We start from the raw sequence: 22,016 nt of genomic DNA, 5'->3' as shown, positions 1-22,016 counted from the left end.
GTGAAAAAATTGTATTTTTTAGCCAAAAAAAATTCAAAAATCACTCCTTAAAACGAGCCAAAAAAGCAGCCATAACTAATGCATTCAGCTTATAGGAAATTTTACGGAGATCATTTTGATTTTTTTAACATTCAATTTATGTCCACGCAAAGCCGAGATATTTGCATTTTAGTGAACAAAAAGTGTCGAATTTTCAAAATTCTTAGTATATAAGCGTTTTTAGCATAAAACATTGGCTACTATGATTACAAACGTGAAGGCATATATTTTGGAAATTTTTATTTTGCTCGCTCAAAAACGATATTTGTTAATAATATGTCATGAAAAAAACATGAGATTTTCTCACAATGTGACGTAAACGACATGTTTATAAGTACTGCTCTGTGCTCTTCTCGATGTGAACAAATAAAGCTCTAACGGGTAACTTTTTTTTGAAAAAATAAGTTTTTTTATAGATGAATTTGTTTCATTCGAATAAACATACATAAAAAAATCACGTTCACAGCTTGGAGATATGACTTTAATAAAATTAATTTTGATTTATGATTATTTGTCGTTTACGTCACATTGTGAGAAAATCTCATGTTTTTTCATGAAATGTTATTAACAAATATCGTTTTTGAGCGAGCAAAATAAAAATTTCCTTCTCGTTTGTAATCATAGTAGCCAATGGTTTATGCTAAAAACGCTTATATACCAAGAATTTTGAAAGTTCTACACTTTTTATTCACTAAAATGCAAATATCTCGGCTTTGCGTGGACATAAATTGAATGTCGAAAAAAGCCAGGGCCCCGGCGATGGCCTGATATGACCTACCGAACAACATTGGCAATATGGCGTCGTTTGTTTACAAACAATGAGATTGTTTGTGGACGAACCGAAAAATTTACTTTTTTGTAAAAAATTCTATATCCATTGTGCAATAACATTAAGTCTTACAAAACAGACAAAGTTTCGTTAAATTCTAGACCAAAATTTATTTTATTATTATTTTTCAATTTAAACCTATTTTTTCGCGATTCGGATCAATATTGCCCATCAAATCATCGTGGCTTTAGTGTATCTTTAGTTTTCACACCGATTCACTGTAGATTCGTGTTTAAATTTTGAAATTTAGCATAAATTAAAATAAGTTGCAAAATTCCCAACTTCAGCCATGTGCAACAACTTCCACATCACTCATGCGGGAAACCGATAATGGGGTAATTCATGCGTTCCAAACTGTCAAAATTCCAAAACGTCATTGCCAATCTTCGGTTCGCTGCTTTTGATCGTGTTTGAAGTTTCGGGCCGAGACTCTGGTTACTCGCATTTCTGAAAAATACTCGAAAAATGCACTTTTTTCATTCAAGCTCCGCGCGCGAGTTGTAAACCATTTTTGGGAATTTTTTGTTGTATGAAAACATTGTTCCTGACATCCTAATCTATCATTCTAGGGGTGAGCACCAAAGATTTGACAACTTTTCATTTTTTTTGGGACGGCCTATTCCAGATGGATACAATTGATTCGAGATATTTTTCGCAAAATAATGATTAAAAATATATACTAAAATATTAACTTGTTCAGGCCGTTGCAAATATTTTTCAAAGCTTTTGTTCTCTCGAAAACATAAAATTTTCGTCAATATATACTGTAGTATACTTAGAAATTTAGAAACTTATGATTGCAAAACAACTGGACAGATGTGTAATGCAATTTAAAACTCTCTTTTTTATTCACATGTTGACACCGTTGCCTACAATTTCAATTTTTTAACTTTTTTTTATTTCTTTGTCTTACCTCGACTTTGGTCAGAGTCTAAGGACATATAATTCAAAAAATATTTGCAACGGACTTATTCTTTTATTATTTTTGTTTTAATGAAAATAATGTATTGAAAAATAAGTACTACCTTGATTTGAACAAGGGGTTGGAAACTCTTAGATCTATAATTATTATGTTAACCAGTATATCAAAATATATGTTAGTATACTTATTATTTCCTTTAGCAATCGCAAGTATACTTACCAATATACTGAGAGTATCTTAATATACTAACAGTTTATTGCTGTTCGGTAAGTATACTAACAAGTATACTGGAATATCGTTAGTATACTCAGTATTTTTAAGTAATATTAGAGTTTCCAGCCCCTGGGATTTGAATAAATATTTTACATTCTGTGTTTTTAACATCGAGTTTAAAATAGTTACTAACCTGATTATTCATTCCGTTATTTAAGCATTGTAAGCATTGCAGTTTTTCGGCGTCCTATCTCGCCCAGCAAAATGAAGTCGATAAAGTAGTCGGTTTCGATGAGAAAAAGTGGAAAACGTGGTCTAAAAAATAGCGACGCCATCCCCCTATTGCCTTGGCGAGATTCCTACTAGAAACTAGGTGTTCGAAGGCTTGATTGTTGAGACAATTTGCAAACCTCTTTTTACACTTTAGCTTCCATCCACCCCGGGATTCGAACTAACGACCTTTGGATTGTGAGTCCATCTGCCTTCCAGCGACTCCACCGAGGCAGGACCCAGGGAGACGACTCCTACACCTGGACTGAGCTAACGACCTAATCTTCAGGTTAATCCGGAGCCAATATTTACTTCCCTTTCGGCGGAAGGCGTGGTCAGACAAATGGAGCCTAACATCACTGACGAACTGACGTGCCACGTGCCACCAAGAGCTCAAATTTGACCGCACATTCCCATCTTCCTTCTCACTCACCCTCAGCGATCAGCGATTGTCAAACACACGGTTTGACAGATGCGCTGCTGCTGCTGCTGAGAAGCTCTCTGAAGCAACATGTAAAAAGGGCGGAAATTATTCTTGATCTATTTTATTTTTGCAAAATCTTGGAAAAACGTATTTATTTCACAAATTATCCAATGTTAAATGATAGTTATGGTTAATTATTGTGTTGCCTTTTATGAATTATCAGTGTTAATGATGATTTAAGAATTTCAGTAGCATAATCAATCTCATTCAAATCAGCTCTTTTCACTTGTTGTTCCTGCATTTTTCGCAGCACGGGAACAGCTGCGGTGGCTAAATGACAAACTCGAATTTTGACATTCACTCAAAAAGAGAAAAGTAGGAAGAAAGAGAAGAAGCATTTGGTCAGAAATGAACGAGAAATTTGTTCCTGGTGGCACGTCAGTTCGTCAGTGCTAACATTTCAAAAGGGCACAAAACTTTTGTAAACAATAATGTATCCCTTTCACTCAAATGACAGTTTGCATAAGGTGTGAGAGGGATACACTCTTGTTTACAAAAGTTTTGTGCCCTAATGAAATGGAAAGCACGAAATTTCGTCTCGAAAAATGCATCCGGGACCGTCTGGGATCGAACCCAGGCCGACTGGGTGAGAGGCAATCACGCTTACCCCTACACCACGATTCCCGGCGGGCTGTAGTACCAGGTGCCTTTTTAACGAAGTTGGTTGAGACCAAAGCATTAAAAAAATTTAAATTAAATATAAATATTTTAAAATTTAAATCTGAATTTCTATAGAATCAAAAAGAAAATCCAAAAATTTAAATAAAAAATCAAGATTTTAATTTTTCTATTTCTAGAATTTATAACCCGCTACAACACATCCCAGCCTCTACCCAGTCAACTCAATCGGAATTCTGAAACGGAATTCAATTCGAATCGTTTACGTATTCCGTTTCAAACGCAACAACCGGTACGTACACGGAATCGGTTGTTGCTTTTGAAACGGAATACGTAAACGATTCGAATTGAATTCCGTTTCAGAATTCCGATTGAGTTAACTGAGTAGACGGGCTTCTACCTATGCAATCGCCAAAAATTCATTTTTGAATCAATTTTTGTTCTTTGAAAAGCACTGAGCAATTCTCTTCGAAATCGGTCTTTTTTCTTCAATTTTAATTTTTGTATTTTTTAATCCGACTGAAACTTATTTGGTGCCTTCGGTATGCCCAAAGAAGCCATTTTGCATCATTAGTTTGTCCACATAATTTTCCATACAAATTTGACAGCTGTCCATACAAAAATTATATGTGAAAATTCAAAAATCTGTATCTTTTGAAGGAATTTTTTGATCGAGTTGGTGTCTTCGGCAAAGTTGTAGGTATGGATGCGGACCACACTGGAAAAAAATAATACACGGTAAAAAAATTTGGTGATTTTTTTTATTGAACTTTTTATCACTAAAACTTGATTTGCAAAAAAAACACTATTTTTATTTTTTGATATGTTTTTGAGGACATAATATGCCAAATTTTCAGAAATTTCTAGGTTGTGCAAAAAATCATTGACCGAGTTATGAATTTTTAATCAATACTGATTTTTTCAAAATATCGAAATTTTGGTGGCAAAAATTTTTCAGCTTCATTTTTCGATGTAAAATTGAATTTGCAATCAAAAAGTACTTTAGTGAAATTTTGATAAAGTGCACCTTTTTCATGTTAAATCCATATTTAAGTGACTTTTTTGAAAAAAGTCGCAGTTTTTCATTTTTTAAAATTAGTGTGCATATGTTTGCCCACTTTTGAAAAAAATTTCAAAAAAGCCAAACATTCAATATTACGCCATTTTCAAATGTTATTCTTGGTTTAAAATTTTTGAAAATATTGTTTTCGAAAAGATCGAAAAATTTCACAAATGTTTCATATTTCAACATTGAAAATCGGACCATTAGTTGCTGAGATATCGACATTGAAAAATGGTGGGCTGTTTGGGTGAGACTTAGAAAACATCAGTTTTCCTGTTTTTAAACCTTTGCATTGCAATATACCAGCAACTAAAGGTCGTATCAACAGTGTCCCAAGAAGCAAAATATAGAGAATTTTCTCAGCTTTTCAAAAATATTTTTTTCAAAAGTGGGCAAACATGTGCACTAATCTTAAAAAATGAAAAACTGCGAGTCAAAAAAGTCACTTAAATATGGATTTAACATGAAAAAGGTGCACTTTATCAAAATTTCACTAAAGTACTTTTTGATTGCAAATTCAATTTTACATCGAAAAATGAAGCTGAAAAATTTTTGCCACCAAAATTTCGATATTTTGAAAAAATCAGTATTGATTAAAAATTCATAACTCGGTCAATGACTTTTTTGCACAACCTAGAAATTTCTAAAAAGTTGGCATTTTATGTCCTCTAAAACATATCAAAAAATAAAAAAAAATTAAAAATAGTGTTTTTTTGCAAATCAAGTTTTAGTGATAAAAAGTTAAATAAAAAAATCACCATTTTTTTACCGTGTATTATTTTTTTCCAGTGTGGTCCGCATCCATACCTACAACTTTGCCGAAGACACCAAATCGATCAAAAAATTCCTTCAAAAGATACAGATTTTTGAATTTTCATACATCATTTTTGTATGGCCAGCTGCCAAATTTGTATGGAAAATTATATGGACAAACTAATGATGCAAAATGGCTTCTTTGGGCATACCGAAGGCACCAAAAAAGTTTCAGTCGGATTAAAAAATACAAAAAAAATCGAACGACCGAAATCCTAGAGAACTGCTCACTGTAAAGAAGAAATCAGAGAATGAAAAAAAATAGGGTTGGATGTTTTACTGTGGGGGATGAAAAGAGAGAATGCGTAACGTGATTTTCGAATGATTCCACTTACTTACATCAAAAAAGTAGAAGGTGGTTCAAGCACAAGCGTGACTTTTCGCTTGCACTTGAATATGTTGCTGTGCGATTATTTTCAAGTTTGCTTGAGAAAAAGAATTGCGTCAGAGGTCGGTAAAGTTTTGCGAAGTCGGTTTGGAACAAAATATAAGCAAGAACTCAAGAAGTGCAGTGCACATTATTATATTTTTTTATTTTTCAAAAAAATAAAAAAATATAATAATTGAAATTACTAGCCTAGGTTTCATCATTTCCCGGGCAGACGGTAATAACAAAATTAATAATATTTCAATAACAAATCCTGTTAAAATAACGAAAAGTGTTATTATTTCACAAAAAATCAAATCAAACCATCCACATTAACGACCCCCGGGTTTTTTGTGGTCTCTATTGCAAGTTTCTGCTCGAACCTAGGAGTCCGAAGGCTCGAATGGGGAGAACACCCAAACCTCTTTTTACTCCAAGGAACCTTCCACCCCAGTGTTTGAACTGACGACCTTTGGATTGCGAGTCCAACCGCCGACTGCGAGTAGGCTTGGTTTGGTGTGTTGTTTGTACTTATGGCATGGAGACGACTCCTACACCTGGAATAACTTAACGGCCTAACAACCAAGGCCGGGACCGACATTTTACTTCCTCATCCGATGGAAGGTTGCAGCAGATGGGAATCGAACCCAGAATCATCCGCTTACAAAGCGGACAGCGTAACCATTCGGCCACGCACTTATCCTGAACTTCAATTTCAATAAGAAAAAATAATAACAGTTTCTGATAAAATAACAAAATTTGGTATTGAAGTGATATTATACTGAAAATGTTTAATAACACGTTAATAAGAGGAAATGTCATACATTTCAAAAACTCTCCTAATAACAAGATTTGTTATTCGTTTGGTATTCTGACTTAGAAATAAAATTACCATAAATCGCACAAATGGAAAAGTTTTGAAGTGTCCATTACACAATCTGTTATTATTTGTCCTTTTGTTAAATATGTTTAGATCTTTGGTATAATTTTGACCATTTTTTTTTTAAATATGTTTAGATCTTTGGAAAAAATATTAAAAAGTTGTTTTTTTTTTAATTATTTGATATACCCTCTAAGAGACTTTGCTGATATTGGCTAGAACTATGGGATAATTTTGACCATTTTCGTCGGGGTCATTATTTTAGCCATAAAATGGGGTCCTTAAGCTAAAATTATTCTAAAAAGTTGAAATTTTGAAAGTTGATTTTTTTAATTATTTGATATACCCCCTAAGGGACTTTACTGAAATTGGCTAGAACTATGGAATAATTTTGACCAATTTAATCGTGGTCATTTAAATTTCGTGGTCGGGGTCATTTAAATCGTGGTTTTCTAAATTTCTCTTTTTTAAACTATTTAATAAATTTTTATTGAGAAATAATTTCAAAACGTGTTTTTATCGTTGAACATAACAATTTACATGGGTCTTTAGGACTCTATTCATTCGATTTTTTCAACCTCAACGCCACTTCCCGTTACTTTGACCGTTTCTTGATTCGAAATTAATCCGGACTTGCATTCTTTCTTGTTCTACTGTACTGCCGTTCTACGCATAATTGTCCCATGTTCGAAAAAGTACAACTGAGAAAAACGCGATTGAAATTTTTCGATCGATTTTTGCGTTTCTACGCATAATTGTCCCGTGGGTCCCTTTTAGCTCTATATGTCCCTAATCACCCCGGTTATCGTTTTATCATCCTTATCCTCTTGCTATACAAAAGATAAACAAGATAAATTGCTTCGTAAAACTAATGATTTCGTGATAGAAAATACTTGGTGGGACAATTATGCGTAGAAGTACAACGATGGGACAAACAGACTTGGTGTTGTTTTTAATGAGTTTACGAACAAAGTACTAGATTTTATGTGTTTTTCTGAATGTTTACGTCAAACTGAACTTAAAAATGATAAAAAGTCAGAATCGTCCAAAAATGACATGGGACAATTATGCGTAGAACGGCAGTGTAGAAAAAAAAAAATCAAAACCACCACAATTTCACTAATAACAGTTTATTCACTTTAAATCATTAATCCCATGCCGGTTGCTGTTGACAGATCGTCGCGTTCTGTGATTTTGTTGTTGTTGTTTCAATTTCATTCCATCAACAGCGCACACACATAGATACATATATAGAGAATATATCAGAAATACTTAACAATTTATTGGATGGGTTGACCAAATAGACACTTCACGTTTCTTCTCGTTTTTTTTTCAGTTACGCTCGTATATATATTAAGAATCATGTTCAAGGTTTTGGATTTAAAGATTGAGAAAGAAAAATATTTTAAAAATACATACACATTTGATAAGGCTCGGCGTAAATTAAAGAAAGAAAAAAAAAACGAAGAAAATATCTTTTAAGTGGTTGTCAGTTTCGGCCGTACATTTACAAAACGCATTCAAAGTGCTTGTTTTTTTTTAATAATCACTGAAGAAAGCAGCACAACTTGGTGACAAACAGTTTGTTTTGTTTTATTGTTAAAGGAAAAGCCATGCATGCACGTGTGTGGTGCCATTTCGTAGAGCGATTAACCTTCCTGACCAAAGTCCTCCGTGAATTTGTCCAACTTTTTCATGTCCTCCTCGTTGACGGTCGGTTTGGTGCTGGTCAGCGACTTCAGGATGTCACTCTGAAAATTGGAAGGTGGTTTTGTTAGAGAGAGGTCTTGCCGGGAAGTCACACTAAACTCTTACCATCGTAACCGGCGGCACGCTCAGCTTGTCCCCGGGCACCTCCATCCAGGTCATTTCGATGGCACCCGATTCGCCCGGACTGCACGGCACCAGCAGATCGTCCACGGTCTGCTCCTTGTCCGCCGGAGAGGGGCCACTGATTCGCTTAAAGTGCGTCGCCGACTGGACCTTGCGCACCGGCTGCATCAGCGCGTCCCGGACCACGATCGAAATATCCGCCCCGGAGTACCCGTCCGTCTTGCCCGCCAACGTGCGGATGTTGTCCTCCGTCAGGCAGTGCGCCGTGTTGCCCAGGTGAATCTTAAACATGACCAACCGGGCGTGCTCGTCCGGCAGTGGGATGTAGATTCGCTTCTCGAAACGTCGCCGAATGGCCGAGTCCAAGATCCACGGCGTATTGGTCGCCCCCAACACCAGGATGCCCTCGGTGTCCGTGCCGACGCCCTGCATCTGCACCAGGAACTCCGTCTTGATGCGGCGCGCACTTTCGCTCTCGTTGTCCGACCGGGACGAGCACAGGGAGTCGACCTCGTCGATGAAGATGATGCTCGGCTTGTGGGCCCGGGCCAGCTCGAACAGATTTTTGACCAACTTTTCCGACTCGCCGAGCCACTTCGACACCAGATCCGAGCTGGACACGGAGAAGAAGGTCGAGTTGTTTGCTTCGGTGGCGACGGCCTTCGCCAGGTAGGATTTGCCCGTGCCGGGAGGCTGGAAAGGGGGAAGATGGGTTTGAGTGATGAGTTTGAGAAGAGCCATTGTAGCTCTGAAGTTTTACGGGAACGATCGACTCTGAATGTTGAAAGGAAGACATAGCTGCCAAAATGACGTAAACGCCACGAGACACTGGATTAGGCACACCATAGATAGCTGTTTCTTCAACAAGTGATTATAATAGGTCAAATGACTAAGTGCCGCTGAATTTTCGATAATTCTAGCTAATAAATTGCATATTTCGGGGCTATTTTTGCAAATGAATAGGTCTTATGATTACGCATGATTGCTCCGGACCCCATAACATCCCCATAAGCGTCCATACCTTTGATAGGTTTATTAGATCTTCAATATTCTAGGCTTATTTGAAAGGACTTTTAATTATCTAATTAATGAAAGGTCGCATGATGGATCTGGACATCATTTTCATCGAAATATCTGAGATACGGCTTCCAAAAGTTTCTAAAATATCACTTAGTAGGTGCTCATAACCACGGCGTGTTTTCTGGGCAACCTTATCTAATCTAATCTAATCGAACACAAGCGCAGCCAGTCCGAAGAAAGCATCCGGGAAGAACTTATGGTTAGATTACGCCTCAAGTTCTTTCTTGTCATTATTAATGATTGCAGTACTTTCGAGAACCCCCGAAATGTATTACACTCACTAAAGCGGCCCGGCCTACTGCGTTGCCTTAATCGCAAGAGACAGATTCTATGAACGGAACCCACATTTCATGGAATCATCAGGGGAAGAAGAAGAAGTGAGGACATACCGTACCAACCACTTCGAGTTATTTATAGAATATGGTGTGTAGTGTGTAGGGGAATCGTTGGGGAAGGGATTGTTGTATTATATAGTAAATGACCTTGTGACCAGGCCTGCAAAATGTTTCCAACCCAGCGTACACATGAAGCAAACCAAAATGTCAGTTCACTGCTAGCATGTGACTGTAAGCCTACTGTGTCCGTTCAACCACTGCCGCCTGACTCGTGTCGGTCGGCTGCTGGAGAATGAGAGACGTGAAAAAATGAGCTACAGTCACTCAATTCGTGTCGTATGACTGACTCGTAAAATCCTCTCTAAACACTATTTTAACTATTTTTAAACAATTGAATGGTTCTAGACTGTGCAAAACACTTAAAACAACCATAACTTGTATTCAAAATTACATTTCCACGCATAAATACCAATTTTTTGTGTAAAAACTTGTTTCTTTATGTGTGTGCGTGCAACGTCGAATGAGCGTTGGTCGTCTACTGCCTCGCATTGCAGCTGCTCAGTGCGCTAGGGCACTCACGACTGAGTCGGGTTTGTTTATGTCACGGTTTTTCGGTTCAGTGAATGGATCTGAAAAAATCGTGTATGCGTCGCCGATATTCGCGTCAGGACCCCTGACATTTTCAGCTCTGCTTGTGACATTATTTCACCACTACGGATTAATTCACTCAAGGGGTGTCAACCCCTCAGTGGCCGAGTGGCTAGAGCATCTGACTACCAATCTAAAGGTGTGAGTTCGAATCCCACCTGATTCCATGCGTTTTTTGTTCATATTCAAAGTTCAATTATAGTCGAATAATTTCAAGGAGACCAGTCGGGAATCGAACCCGGAACTTTCCGCTTATGAAGCGGGAGCCGTAGCCATTAAGCCACGGGCCGATCCTACGGCGTGTTTTCTGGGCAACCTTAAGGAGAAAAAATAGTCATCACTACTTTCAAAAGTGTCTTATAGGAAATTTTCTCAGCTTTCCAATGCTTCTAAGAGCGAAATGTTTCATCGGGAAATTTCTGAGATATCTCTTTTTTAAGTTTTTTCTTTTAAAATCCTTGATCATTTATTGGAAACTTTTAAATAACAGTCCAGGAAACTTGTCAAATGTTGTGTTTCATGTGTATTTTACTGACCAAAATGTGCAAAATAAGGCAAGAAATAGCTTTGTAGAAGGTTGCAAACCGCTAAATATTTTGAAAATTAAGTTTTAACCGATTTTTTGAATATGTGGGATTTATTCAAATAATGAAATAATAAAACCGTATTGAAATCTTATTTTTACAAGAACAAATAGATTATTACATAATTGTTGTGTACATATAACACCGGTCTGCTCTGATTCAGCTTGGAATTAGCTGATACAACCGGAATTTCTTCAGGTTTGAGATTGATAGGGTATTACAAGATTTTTATGAATAAATATCATATTTCCTTAATCAAACACTAACTAGTTACATGGATACAAAACATGTTTTTTACTCGAAATTATACTGCAAATTACTGTTGCTACCTTTAGGAGAAATACTTTTCATTAGTATGAAATGATTGTTTCAGTTTTTTTGTATTAAATGATCAAGGAATTAGCAATATTTTAGAAGTTTATAAGACTCTCATCTTCAATGTCATCTTAAAAAAATATATATGTCTTGATTTTTGTTCAAATAGTTTGGAAAGAAAGTTTCTGTTAGATTTATTTTTTTTTGTTAAACTACTATTTAATTTTTGTTCAAACAAAAATAAATGTTTGTGACAGTGTTTTAAGAATTCTGAATTGGAAGACTCGAGTTTTATTGTTACTTTTAAGTGCATTTTCTACAGAAAACATTTTATAAAATTTTATCTTTATTTTATACTCATGAAAATATGACTTGCTATAGTAATATGTAGTACATTTTCGATTTCAAATCATATTTGTATTTATGTTCCTGGTTAATATTTGCTTAAGAAAATATCAAATTTGTTCATTAAAATTCAATAAAACCATTAACAATCACAAACCTGCCAAAATTTCGGTTGAACAAGCTAAATCAGAGTAGACACGTGATATTTGTACACAAAAAATATGTAATTATCAAATAATTCTTGTAAAAATACATTTTTACACTGTTTATGATTTTAATTTCTGAATAAATCCCATATATTCAAAAACTTAGACAAAACATAATTTTCCAAATATTTAGCGGTTTGCAACCTTCTACAAAGTTGTTTCTTGTCTTACTCATCAAAATGTGCAAACATTTTTATGAGTAAATGACTCATGAAACACATCATTTGATAAGTTCCCTGGACTGTTATTTAAAAGTTTCCAATAAATAATAAAGGAATTTAAAACCAAAAAACTTAAAATAGAGATATCTCAGAAATTTCCCGATGAAACATTTCGCTTTAAGAAGCATTGGAAAGCTGAGAAAATTTCCTATAAGACACATTTGAAAGTGGCGATGACTATTTTTTCCTGATAAGGTTGTTCTAGAAAACACGCCGTGCATAGGGGAAGGTAGGGCAAGACGACCATATGGGGCAAGAGGAACAATCGCTCGTAAGGCCGTAATTTTTACAATTTTGATTATTTGCAGTATGAGGAATTGTTCTTCTTTCTTAACTTATTTTTATTAGGTCTTTTTAGGTGCTGTGACCAGGTTGGGACTGAGGATCAGTAAAACAATATATAATAACAAAAAAAAAAAACTCCTTAAATTCCATACTTGGAGATCATGTTACTGACGAGGGTTACTTGGTCCAAGCGGGTCTTGCAGGTCTTGAACCTGCCGATGTACTCGGAGAAAATTCCCCACAGCTCAGCCGAACTGTAGAGTACCTCCCCGGCTTCCTTCTCCGTGGCTCCACCGTCTCGGAGGCCACCTTGGCTGCTTCCTGCGGGACGAGGGCGATCCTTGGATTTTCCGTCTGGAACTGCGCCCGGCAGCGGAGGGAACTCCGCCAGCGTAAACGCCGGAACTGCTGGACTCTGCTTCTCCGCCTTCCTTGCCGGCGGTTTCGGTTTCGACGCCTGCTGGCGCCTCCGGATGAAGTCCGCACGCTTAGGGCAGCTGCGGTCCGTGGCTTCGTGGGCTCCAGAGCAGTTGGCACACCGCTTCGGCTCGGCTTCTTGGACTTTGCATTCGTCCGTCTTGTGGGGACCCCCACAGTTGTTGCACCTCCCTTTCAGGTGACAGTTCCTGGTTCCATGACCCAGCTGCAAGCAGTTCCTGCACTGGGTCACGTTCGGCCGTTTGTTCCGGTAGGCCTCCCACCGGATGATAGTGCTTGCCACAACCTTCATAGCAGAGAGCTTCTTCAGATTGGTGTATCCCTTGGGGAAGACCACAATGTACGGAATTTCGTCCACGGTGGACTTTTCCTTCCGCTTGATGGCATGCACCACCAGCGCGTCCAGCTTGAGATCCCTCTTCAGCAGGTACTTGACCTCGTCCGGTTTCAGTTCATCAGGAAAACCACGAAGAACCACCCGGTGATTTCGTTCGCTCCGCCGATCGTGGGTGTAGAATTCCACTTTCTTCTTCTTGAGTAGCTCTTGCAACTTGTCAAAATCTTTGACAGAGAAGCAGGTCACCTTGGTTCCAAATCGAGTTAGTTTGTAAATCGGTTTGAAACCTAATTTACAACTTTCCACTATCGCCACGAGCTTGTAAAAATCCGTGGTGTTCTTCACCACCAAAGGTGGTTGCTTTTGTTTACCTGCCGACTGGCCGACTGGGTGGAACCGCCGGGGCGTCCCCTCCTCCTGCTGGGCTGGCATTGTTGTTGTTTTTGTTATCCGCTAGCGGGCTGAACTTGTTGTTGTTGAGCAGGGTCTTCTCAACTTTTTCTCCTTCGATGCCGATTCCAGTGACCTCGCTGGACTTCTTCCGCTTCCGATTCCCACGGACGGGACGAAAATCTTCCTCCTTGGAGGATTCCTCCACCTCCATCTGTCAGAAACTTCCAAGCACGCGAGATGACAACACGAGCAAAACACGTCTTAACTTGTCGCTGGCTGGCGACTGAGTGTATGAGGAATTGTTGCTAGCAATGTAATTAGCTGATTGTACTACCACATACCGCCAAAACGACGTAAACGCCACGAGGCATAAGATTGAGTGAAGTTTTTTTCAAAATCTTTGTTTCCTTATAATATTTGGAAAGTACAAAATAAGGCTTAGGGTTCGTTTTAAGGCTCACTTTATCAAAATTCTATTTTTCCTAGATCAGTAGTGTCCCTACCAATGATTTGCACGTATTATAAAATATGATTTATGTTTTGGTTATTTTGTAGAGAGCTTTCAAAAAATCTTGTTTTGGTGGGGTAAGTGTACCATATGGATTTTTAGTATGAAAAATAAATACGAATTGCTGCAGCAACATGTTTTATTGTGAAAAAAATACATAAAAGTTCTTAAAAACTGATAAACAATTGTAAAAAAAATTGTCCATACACTATATAGTAATATCATGAAAATTTACTATTTATCATCTGAGTATTGCTTATTGCGAGATAAAATCACGTTTCTCCAACGCTGTGAGTGACAGGAGATTATTGCCGCCTAACTACCGCAGTGTAAAAATCAGCAAGTTGAAATGAAATTCTGCATTGATTTGGCTGTCAACTTGGTTTGTTTTGAATATTTTCCAAAAAGTCAGATGAAAACTCAAGGTAACCTTTGACAACAGCCAAAAGTTTGTTCGGCGGTTGTCATGCGGCTGTCATGCGACCATTGTCTTGCGGTCGTATCACCGCGCGTGAACTCTAATTATTAACGCCCGCAATAATAATATTTTTTTTCGTAAAAACGGTAAAATTTTTAGTAAAATATTAATTTTTAATCTAAAAATTAAAGAAACGTTTCAAATACATCTGATGTATCAAAGTGATAATAGTTCAATTGTTAGTAAATTAGCATGTTTTTTCATGCATTGTTCTTCTTGCCCCAACGGGTTGTTTGTCTTGCCCCACTAGTTTAGTAGACCGTACGAAAAATCTAAAAATTTAAAATCATTTTTTTACATAAAAAAAAAACAGATTTTTTTTAAAACTTGTTCTATCAAAGTCTCAGTCAAGACCTGAAATAAGATGATTCTAAAAAATCCGACAGATTTTTTAACGTTTTTAATGGGTTATAACGAGCATTTCCTTAGCTTGTTACACTTGCAACACTTTCCTCTAATTCCTATTTTGCGAGCCCATTTCCCATCATTTTGTTGGCACACACACATCCACACCCAAGATGAGAGCATAACCGCTTAACGAAAGTCGCCATCAATATCTTTTCACTAGCGCTAACGATTTCAAAGCGCTTAAGGTATAAAATTGCTTCCAACTACCGGTTACATGTTCTTTTGCACATTAATTAGTCACTCACTTGAAAAATAATCCCAAAACATGTAAATAATTAGCAAGCGCCATAAAAAAACAAACCAAGTCTTTTGACGTTTCAATTTTGAATAGGGTAATTCTCCGCCAACTCACACAGCAGTTGCCCCGACCCCTCTTCGATTTGCGTGAAACTTTGTCCTAAGGGGTAACTTTTGTCCCTGATCACGAATCCGTGGTCCGTTTTTTGATATCTCGTGACGGAGGGGCGGTACGACCCTTCCATTTTTGAACATGTGAAAAAAGAGGTGTTTTTCAATAATTTGCAGCCTGAAACGGTGATGAGATAGAAATTTGGTGTCAAAGGGACTTTTATGTAAAATTAGACGCCCGATTTGATGGCGTACTCAGAATTCGAAAAAACGTATTTTTCATCGAAAAAAACACTAAAAAAGTTTTAAAAATTCTCCCATTTTCCGTTACTCGACTGTAAAAAATTTTGGAACATGTCATTTTATGGGAAATTTAATGTACTTTTCGAATCTACATTGTCCCAGAAGGGTCATTTTTTCATCTAGAACAAAATTTTTCATTTTAAAATTTCGTGTTTTTTCTAACTTTGCAGGGTTATTTTTTAGAGTGCAGGGTTGTTACGGAAAAGTCGAGAAAAAATCCGCGCCAGATCCGCGCCGACCCCAAAACCCAATCCGCGCGAAATCCGCGCCATATAAAAAAAAATCGCGAAAAAAAATAAAAGGGTGTAACATAATGAATGAAATTTTAATCGAAAAAAGAATAATACAGAAGGCATTTGGATCAGTACCGTTGATCAGTTGTGGATTCATATCGCACCTGTACCAAATGGAATCTTTTTTGCCATTTCTGAAACAATATTAGCGTTTTTACAACACTTTAAATATCGTTGCTTTAAAAACAAATTCAGAAAAAATTAAATTCGAAAATTTTAAAAATTAAAGCCATAAAATAAATCACCAAATTATAAAATCTAGGTATTTAGTGCTTGATAATTCTCGCCAAAACTTTACTCTGGAAAATCGAAACACGAAATTTCTATTATTTCCTTCTCTAAATTTTTCTAAACTAAAATATGACTCCGAAAATGATCCGAACTAAGAAAATGGCAAAAAATAATTTAATAATTTAATAATTTAATAATTTGATAATTTAATAATTTAATAGTTTGATAATTTAATAATTTAATAATTTAATAATTTAATAATTTAATAATTTAATAATTTAATAATTTAATAATTTAATAATTTAATAATTTAATAATTTAATAATTTAATAATTTAATAATTTAATAATGAAATAATTTAATAATTAAATAATTTAATAATTTAAAAATTTAATAATTTAATAATTTTAATAATATAATAATATAATAATCAAATAATTTAATAATCTAATAATTTTAAAAAAAAATTATTTGATAACTTAAGAACTTTCCTTAAAAAATAAAAATAACAAAATCAATTGTAACATTTTCGTAATTTTTCAATTTAATAATTCGTACTTTTTAGGTTTTTAAGTCTGTAAGTTTTGACAATTTCAAATTATGAATTCTAATTTTTTTATTTTTTGAATATGTAAATTCTGAAATTTCAAATGGAACATTTCCATTCGAGCAGTTTTTGCTTTTTTGTACAATGTATTTTTTATGGAGCGAAATGTCAAAAACTGCTCGACTGTGGGTGCTCCATTGGGAGTAGAATCAATTCTACCTGAATCAGAGTGGTAACAGAAGTTTTGTTTTTTTAATAAACCAAAATTTAAAAATTTAAATTTTTATATTGAAAAACATAGAAAATCTAAAAAGTTTCATTGCTTCAAATTTTTAAAATTCTGTAATTTTTCGAATTTTGTTCTTTTGATTTTAATAAAATTTGATATTTATTTGAATTGTAAGGCAGATGTTTTAAAAATAATGAGTTGTAATGTTATGTTGAATTAATATAACAAATCTCCATACATTAAAAAAATCGCTTCTTGAAGATTATTTCGAAGTTTCATATTAAGAAAAAAACAATCAATAATTTTTTGAACAAAATTTTCTTCATTAACAACTTCTTAGAAACTGATATTTTCGCACTCAACGAAAAGAATTAATTTATTTAATTCCTAATAATATTTTTCTTTGTAATTTGAAAGAAATTCTATCGTTATCAATTATTTTGTTTATCAAATTGATATCCGCGCGAAATCCGCGCCTGAGCAAAATTAGCCAGCAAATCCGCGCCAGATCCGCGCGATACGCGCCATCCGCGCCATCCGCGCGATCCGCGCCGTCCGTAACAACCCTGAGAGTGTAACAATGTTCTACAAAGTTGTAGAGCAGACAATTACAAAAATTTTGATATATAGACATAAGGGGTTTGCTTATAAACATCACAAGTTATCACGATTTTACGAAAAAAAGTTTTAAAAAAGTTGGTCGTCATCGATCATGGCCGTTCATGGTCACCCGCGACAGACACGGACGACGAAACAAAGAGAAACGCAAAAAGTAACTTTTTCAAAACTTTTTTTCGTAAAATCGCGATAACTCGTGATGTTTATTAGCAAACCCCTTATGTCTATATATCAAAATTTTTGTAATTGTCTGCTCTACAACTTTGTAAAACATTGTTACACTCTAAAAAATAACCCTGCAAAGTTAGAAAAAACACGAAATTTTAAAATGAAAAATTTTGTTCTAAATGAAAAAATGACCCTTCTGGGACAATGTAGATTCGAAAAGTACATTAAATTTCCCATAAAATGACATGTTCCAAAATTTTTTACAGTCGAGTAACGGAAAATGGGAGAATTTTTAAAACTTTTTTAGTGTTTTTTTTCGATGAAAAATACGTTTTTTCGGAATTCTGAGTACGCCATCAAATCGGGACATAAAAGTCCCTTTGACACCAAATTTCTATCTCATCACCGTTTCAGGCTGCAAATTATTGAAAAACACCTCATTTTTCGCATGTTCAAAAATGGAAGGGGTCGTACCGCCCCTCCGTCACGAGATATCAAAAAACGGACCTCGGATTCGTGATCAGGGACAAAAGTTACCCCTTAGGACAAAGTTTCACGCAAATCGAAGAGGGGTCGGGGCAACTTTTCCCGATTTCGTGTGAGTTGGTAGAGAATTACCCAATACCCATTCCAATCGATGGGTCTCGTGGCGCAGGGGTAGCGGCTTCGGCTGCCGATCCCGATGATGCTATGAGACGCGGGTTCGATTCCCGCCTTATCCACTGAGCTTCTATCGGATGGTGAAGTAAAACGTCGGTCCCAGTTTCTCCTGTCTCGTCAGAGGCGCTGGAGCAGATATCCCACGTTAGAGGAAGGCCATGCCCCGGGGGGCGTAGTGCCAATAGTTTCGTTTTTCCAATCGAAACCGAGCGAGAAGCGAAGGAAAATAAAGAATAAAGGGTGGCCACCAACACCACCAGCAGCGCCTGTTAAAGTGAGCCAGTAATGCCAGGAAACCTTCTCTATAAATGCAACTTTTCGTGAGTGTTCGCTTAAAATTTCATCAATTTTGGCAGCACTAAGCAGACGCAAAAGAGCGCTGGAAGAAAAAAGAACGTAGCTAAAAATAGAGAAAAGGGCGTGGCCTAATGTATTTTCGTCTGATTAGAATGCATTTGGGAAATATTTTTTTAAATGCTTGTAAAAGGAATAGCATAACTTTTTAATAAAAGTGAAAATTAACTGAATTGTTTACAAAAAGTTGCTCTACTCGTTGGTGTGCTTGGTTCAAATAAATTTCAAGGAACACTCCAGATTATCCAGCATCATTCAAACACGACCGCTTATTAGGCTTAACATGGGTATTTTCCCCCTATAATACACCACATACAAACAACACAAACATAAAATAAGAGAAGTCATGTTTTTAGTGAAACAAATGTTGCTAAAAATGAACAACACGGAAAATAAAAATCTTCGAAAAAATGATCATTGAAGGGTTAAGTAAAATAAATATATTTCTCGATTAAATTTTCAAAAGATCCTATCTGCATAGCAAAAACCCATTACTTATCGGTTGTTTTGAAAATTTACTGTCGATTTTTATAAATTCATCGATAATGAATTTTCACGAATTGTCTGAAGAATCTATTTAAATTATTCTTTTTAAATTATTTTTTTTTACGTTTATTTTAGACCACTTAACTCTCTAACGCCCATGGTTACTCCAGAGCACCACTTATTTTTGTCTTCAAATTCAAATATTTCTGCAAATTGGTTCAATCTGCATTAGTTTATATAGAATGTTAACTTACAAACATAAAAATTCATCAAATTCGATGATGCAGTTGCAAGTAGTGTATAGAAACGTAAAAAAAATCTCGTTTTTGCTTAAAAAAAGTTTGCTGTTAGCACTGTTAGGCTTTTAAACTTTAAAAATATATATAAAAAAAACTTACACCCTTCTCAAATGTAGTTCTCGAGACCAACTATGTAGACATCAAAGTCTCATGGAAATCGGAGGTGGTTGCAATTGCTCTAAAGCATAACATAATGTAATATTTTAATTAAATTTGTAGATTTTTATAACAATAACTGTTACTAAATCTCTTGAATGTATGGTTCCGATGAATAAAATAAATAAAAAACATCTGAAAAAGACATTCTTGGGCAGATTTCTGTAAACCGTTTGCCAAACTCACCCCAAACAGCAGGATGCCCTTCCACGGAATGCGCTTCCCGGTGAACAGATGTGGAAACTTGATCGGCAGGATGACCGCCTCCTTGAGCGCTTCCTTCGCGCCCTCCAGTCCCGCCACGTCGGACCACTTTACGTGCGGCTTCTCCACCACGATCGCGCCCTCCAGCTTCGACTGCAGCTTCTTCTTCTCCGGATCGTCCGAGTCCGACTCGGAGCTGCTGTCGCCGCCGTTGTTCTTTTTGCCCTTGTCGTCCTTGGAACTGCCGCCGCTGCCACCGTCCTTGACCGGCTTTTTCTTGCCCTTCTTGAGGTACGCCTTCAGCTTTTCCGCCCGGTCCAGATACTGGAGGCACTTGGCCCGGATCGAGTCCTTTGCTTTGTCACCCTGGGCTTCATCTGCGTAAACGAGAAGTGAAATCGAAAGGTTAAACGGTTCGCCGACCCCCACCCAAGGCCAACTTACATTTGATGGCATGCAGAAAGTATTCCACTCCGTGCTCGTACAACCGTAGCGCTTCCTCGTAGTTCTTGTTGCGATCCTCCTCGGTGGCCTTCGTGACAATATCGATTGCCTTCTGCAGCGTCGATCCGGCGGCCATTTCGAGCGACAGGCCTAGAGAGGTGCGGCTGGAACGGAGAAAACACTTGCTTTTTGAGTGGCCAAAGATCCTGCTCCAGCGCAAGGAAAAAAAAATCTCCAAATTTGACAATTGCTAGAAAAAGACGATGACTAATCCGCTGCGAAGCAAAATTTGATTACATTCTGCGCTTCGGCGGACTGCGGAGCAATAATTCACTGACGTTCCTCTTTGAAGGACGGACGGAACGGAACGGAATGCGAAGAGGGAAATCCACAAAACGCAGAAACTTGTTCTACGCACAAAACACAACCGCGGAAACAGAGCCGAAAATGTTGAGATTTTTCATAATTAACTTAAATCCGAACAAATCTACCGCAAATCCTCACCTTCAACAGCAACGATCAACCGGAATAAGGCTGAAGCGACAAACACAGCTCGGAGAATCGGATCTTTTTCGGCAATTTTCACAACAAATCCGCGAGCGAAGAAAAATAAAATTCCTGCGATTTTCGAATGATGACAAATGGCTGCTGATGGACGGCCGAGGCTTTGTGTTGCTGTCACTTGACGGATGCACTGAGAAAAGAGCATGCACCGAAAAATCGTAATCATTTTTTTAAAACAAAAACGGCAAAAAAAAATAGGATTCGATGATTCTAAATATTTATTTTAAAGAGGTTTATTTATTTAAATTTTATTTTTATCAAGAGCAATAAGATGTTTATTTTATTTAATGATTTCAGCAAACTTCATTTAAAAATTTAAAACAGAAACTAAAAAGAAACAAAAATCTTGACAAAACTTAAAAAAAATGGATGCGGCAAAATTGCCCAGTCAAATCAATCCGAATTCTGAAACGGAATCTAACTAGAATCGTACACAAATTCCGTTTCAAACGCAACAACCGGTTCGAACACGGAACCGGTTGTTTCGTTTGAAACTAGGGGTTAATCACTTCGAGTATACTGCATACGCGTATCATACGCACATACTATTCTTATTGTCTGCATACCGTATTGACGATGTAGACCCCATATTCGTCGTATTTGAGGTCATATCTACCCAAACATCAGCGTGAATATTATACGCGCATAATACTCGCGCAGTATTCCTTGGCTGCATACCGTATCGACTCCAATATTGGAATATTGGCTTCATATTGGCGCAATATCAGAAGTGAATTGCCCTTTGGTTTGAAACGGAATTTGTATACGATTCTAAATAGATTCCGTTTCAGAATTCGGATTGAGTTAACTGGGTGGTGGCAAACAGTAAAGGTAAGAACAAGATTGTCCGTCAGGCCTGAACGCAAACGCAAAATTTTTTGCCTGTCATCATAGCCTGCCAGTCATCGACCATTGAACAAAGCAACCCCTCCAGATTGTTCGACTGACAGTTGATGGAAAAATCGAACTGGCACAGCGTTCTGCGTTCACCACTGCGTCGAACGGACAATTTTGCTCTTAGCTTAACACGCAGTAACATTTGATTTTCATGTACATATATCCAACAGGTCGAAAGAATGTAGGGTCGATGGACTTGAACTTTACTACCAAAAGAAATAAAAGGTATTTTTATTCAAAAATCAAATCAAATTGTTCGCTCAACAGCATTACTGCGAGATTCCTACTAGAAAATTGATGTCC

The 22,016-nt window shown here is 36.7% G+C and overlaps 1 protein-coding gene across 1 annotated transcript; it reads right to left on the bottom strand.

Annotated features, from left to right (window-relative positions):
* Positions 1 to 7,612: 7,612 nt before the first annotated feature.
* On the bottom strand, positions 7,613 to 20,917 carry LOC6053774 (vacuolar protein sorting-associated protein 4). The gene is made up of 5 exons (XM_001869765.2): positions 20,757 to 20,917; positions 20,253 to 20,416; positions 19,791 to 20,185; positions 8,314 to 9,024; positions 7,613 to 8,249 (listed from the first exon to the last, which is right to left on the bottom strand). The coding sequence occupies exons 2-5, from the start codon at positions 20,386 to 20,388 to the stop codon at positions 8,148 to 8,150; spliced, it is 1,344 nt and encodes a 447-aa protein (XP_001869800.2). The 5' UTR covers positions 20,389 to 20,416; positions 20,757 to 20,917; the 3' UTR covers positions 7,613 to 8,147.
* Positions 20,918 to 22,016: the final 1,099 nt, after the last annotated feature.

This window comes from Culex quinquefasciatus, chromosome 1 (assembly GCF_015732765.1).
Source record: "Culex quinquefasciatus strain JHB chromosome 1, VPISU_Cqui_1.0_pri_paternal, whole genome shotgun sequence".
In the NCBI taxonomy this organism is placed as follows: domain Eukaryota; kingdom Metazoa; phylum Arthropoda; class Insecta; order Diptera; family Culicidae; genus Culex; species Culex quinquefasciatus.
This window is presented reverse-complemented; position numbering and strand designations above follow the sequence as displayed.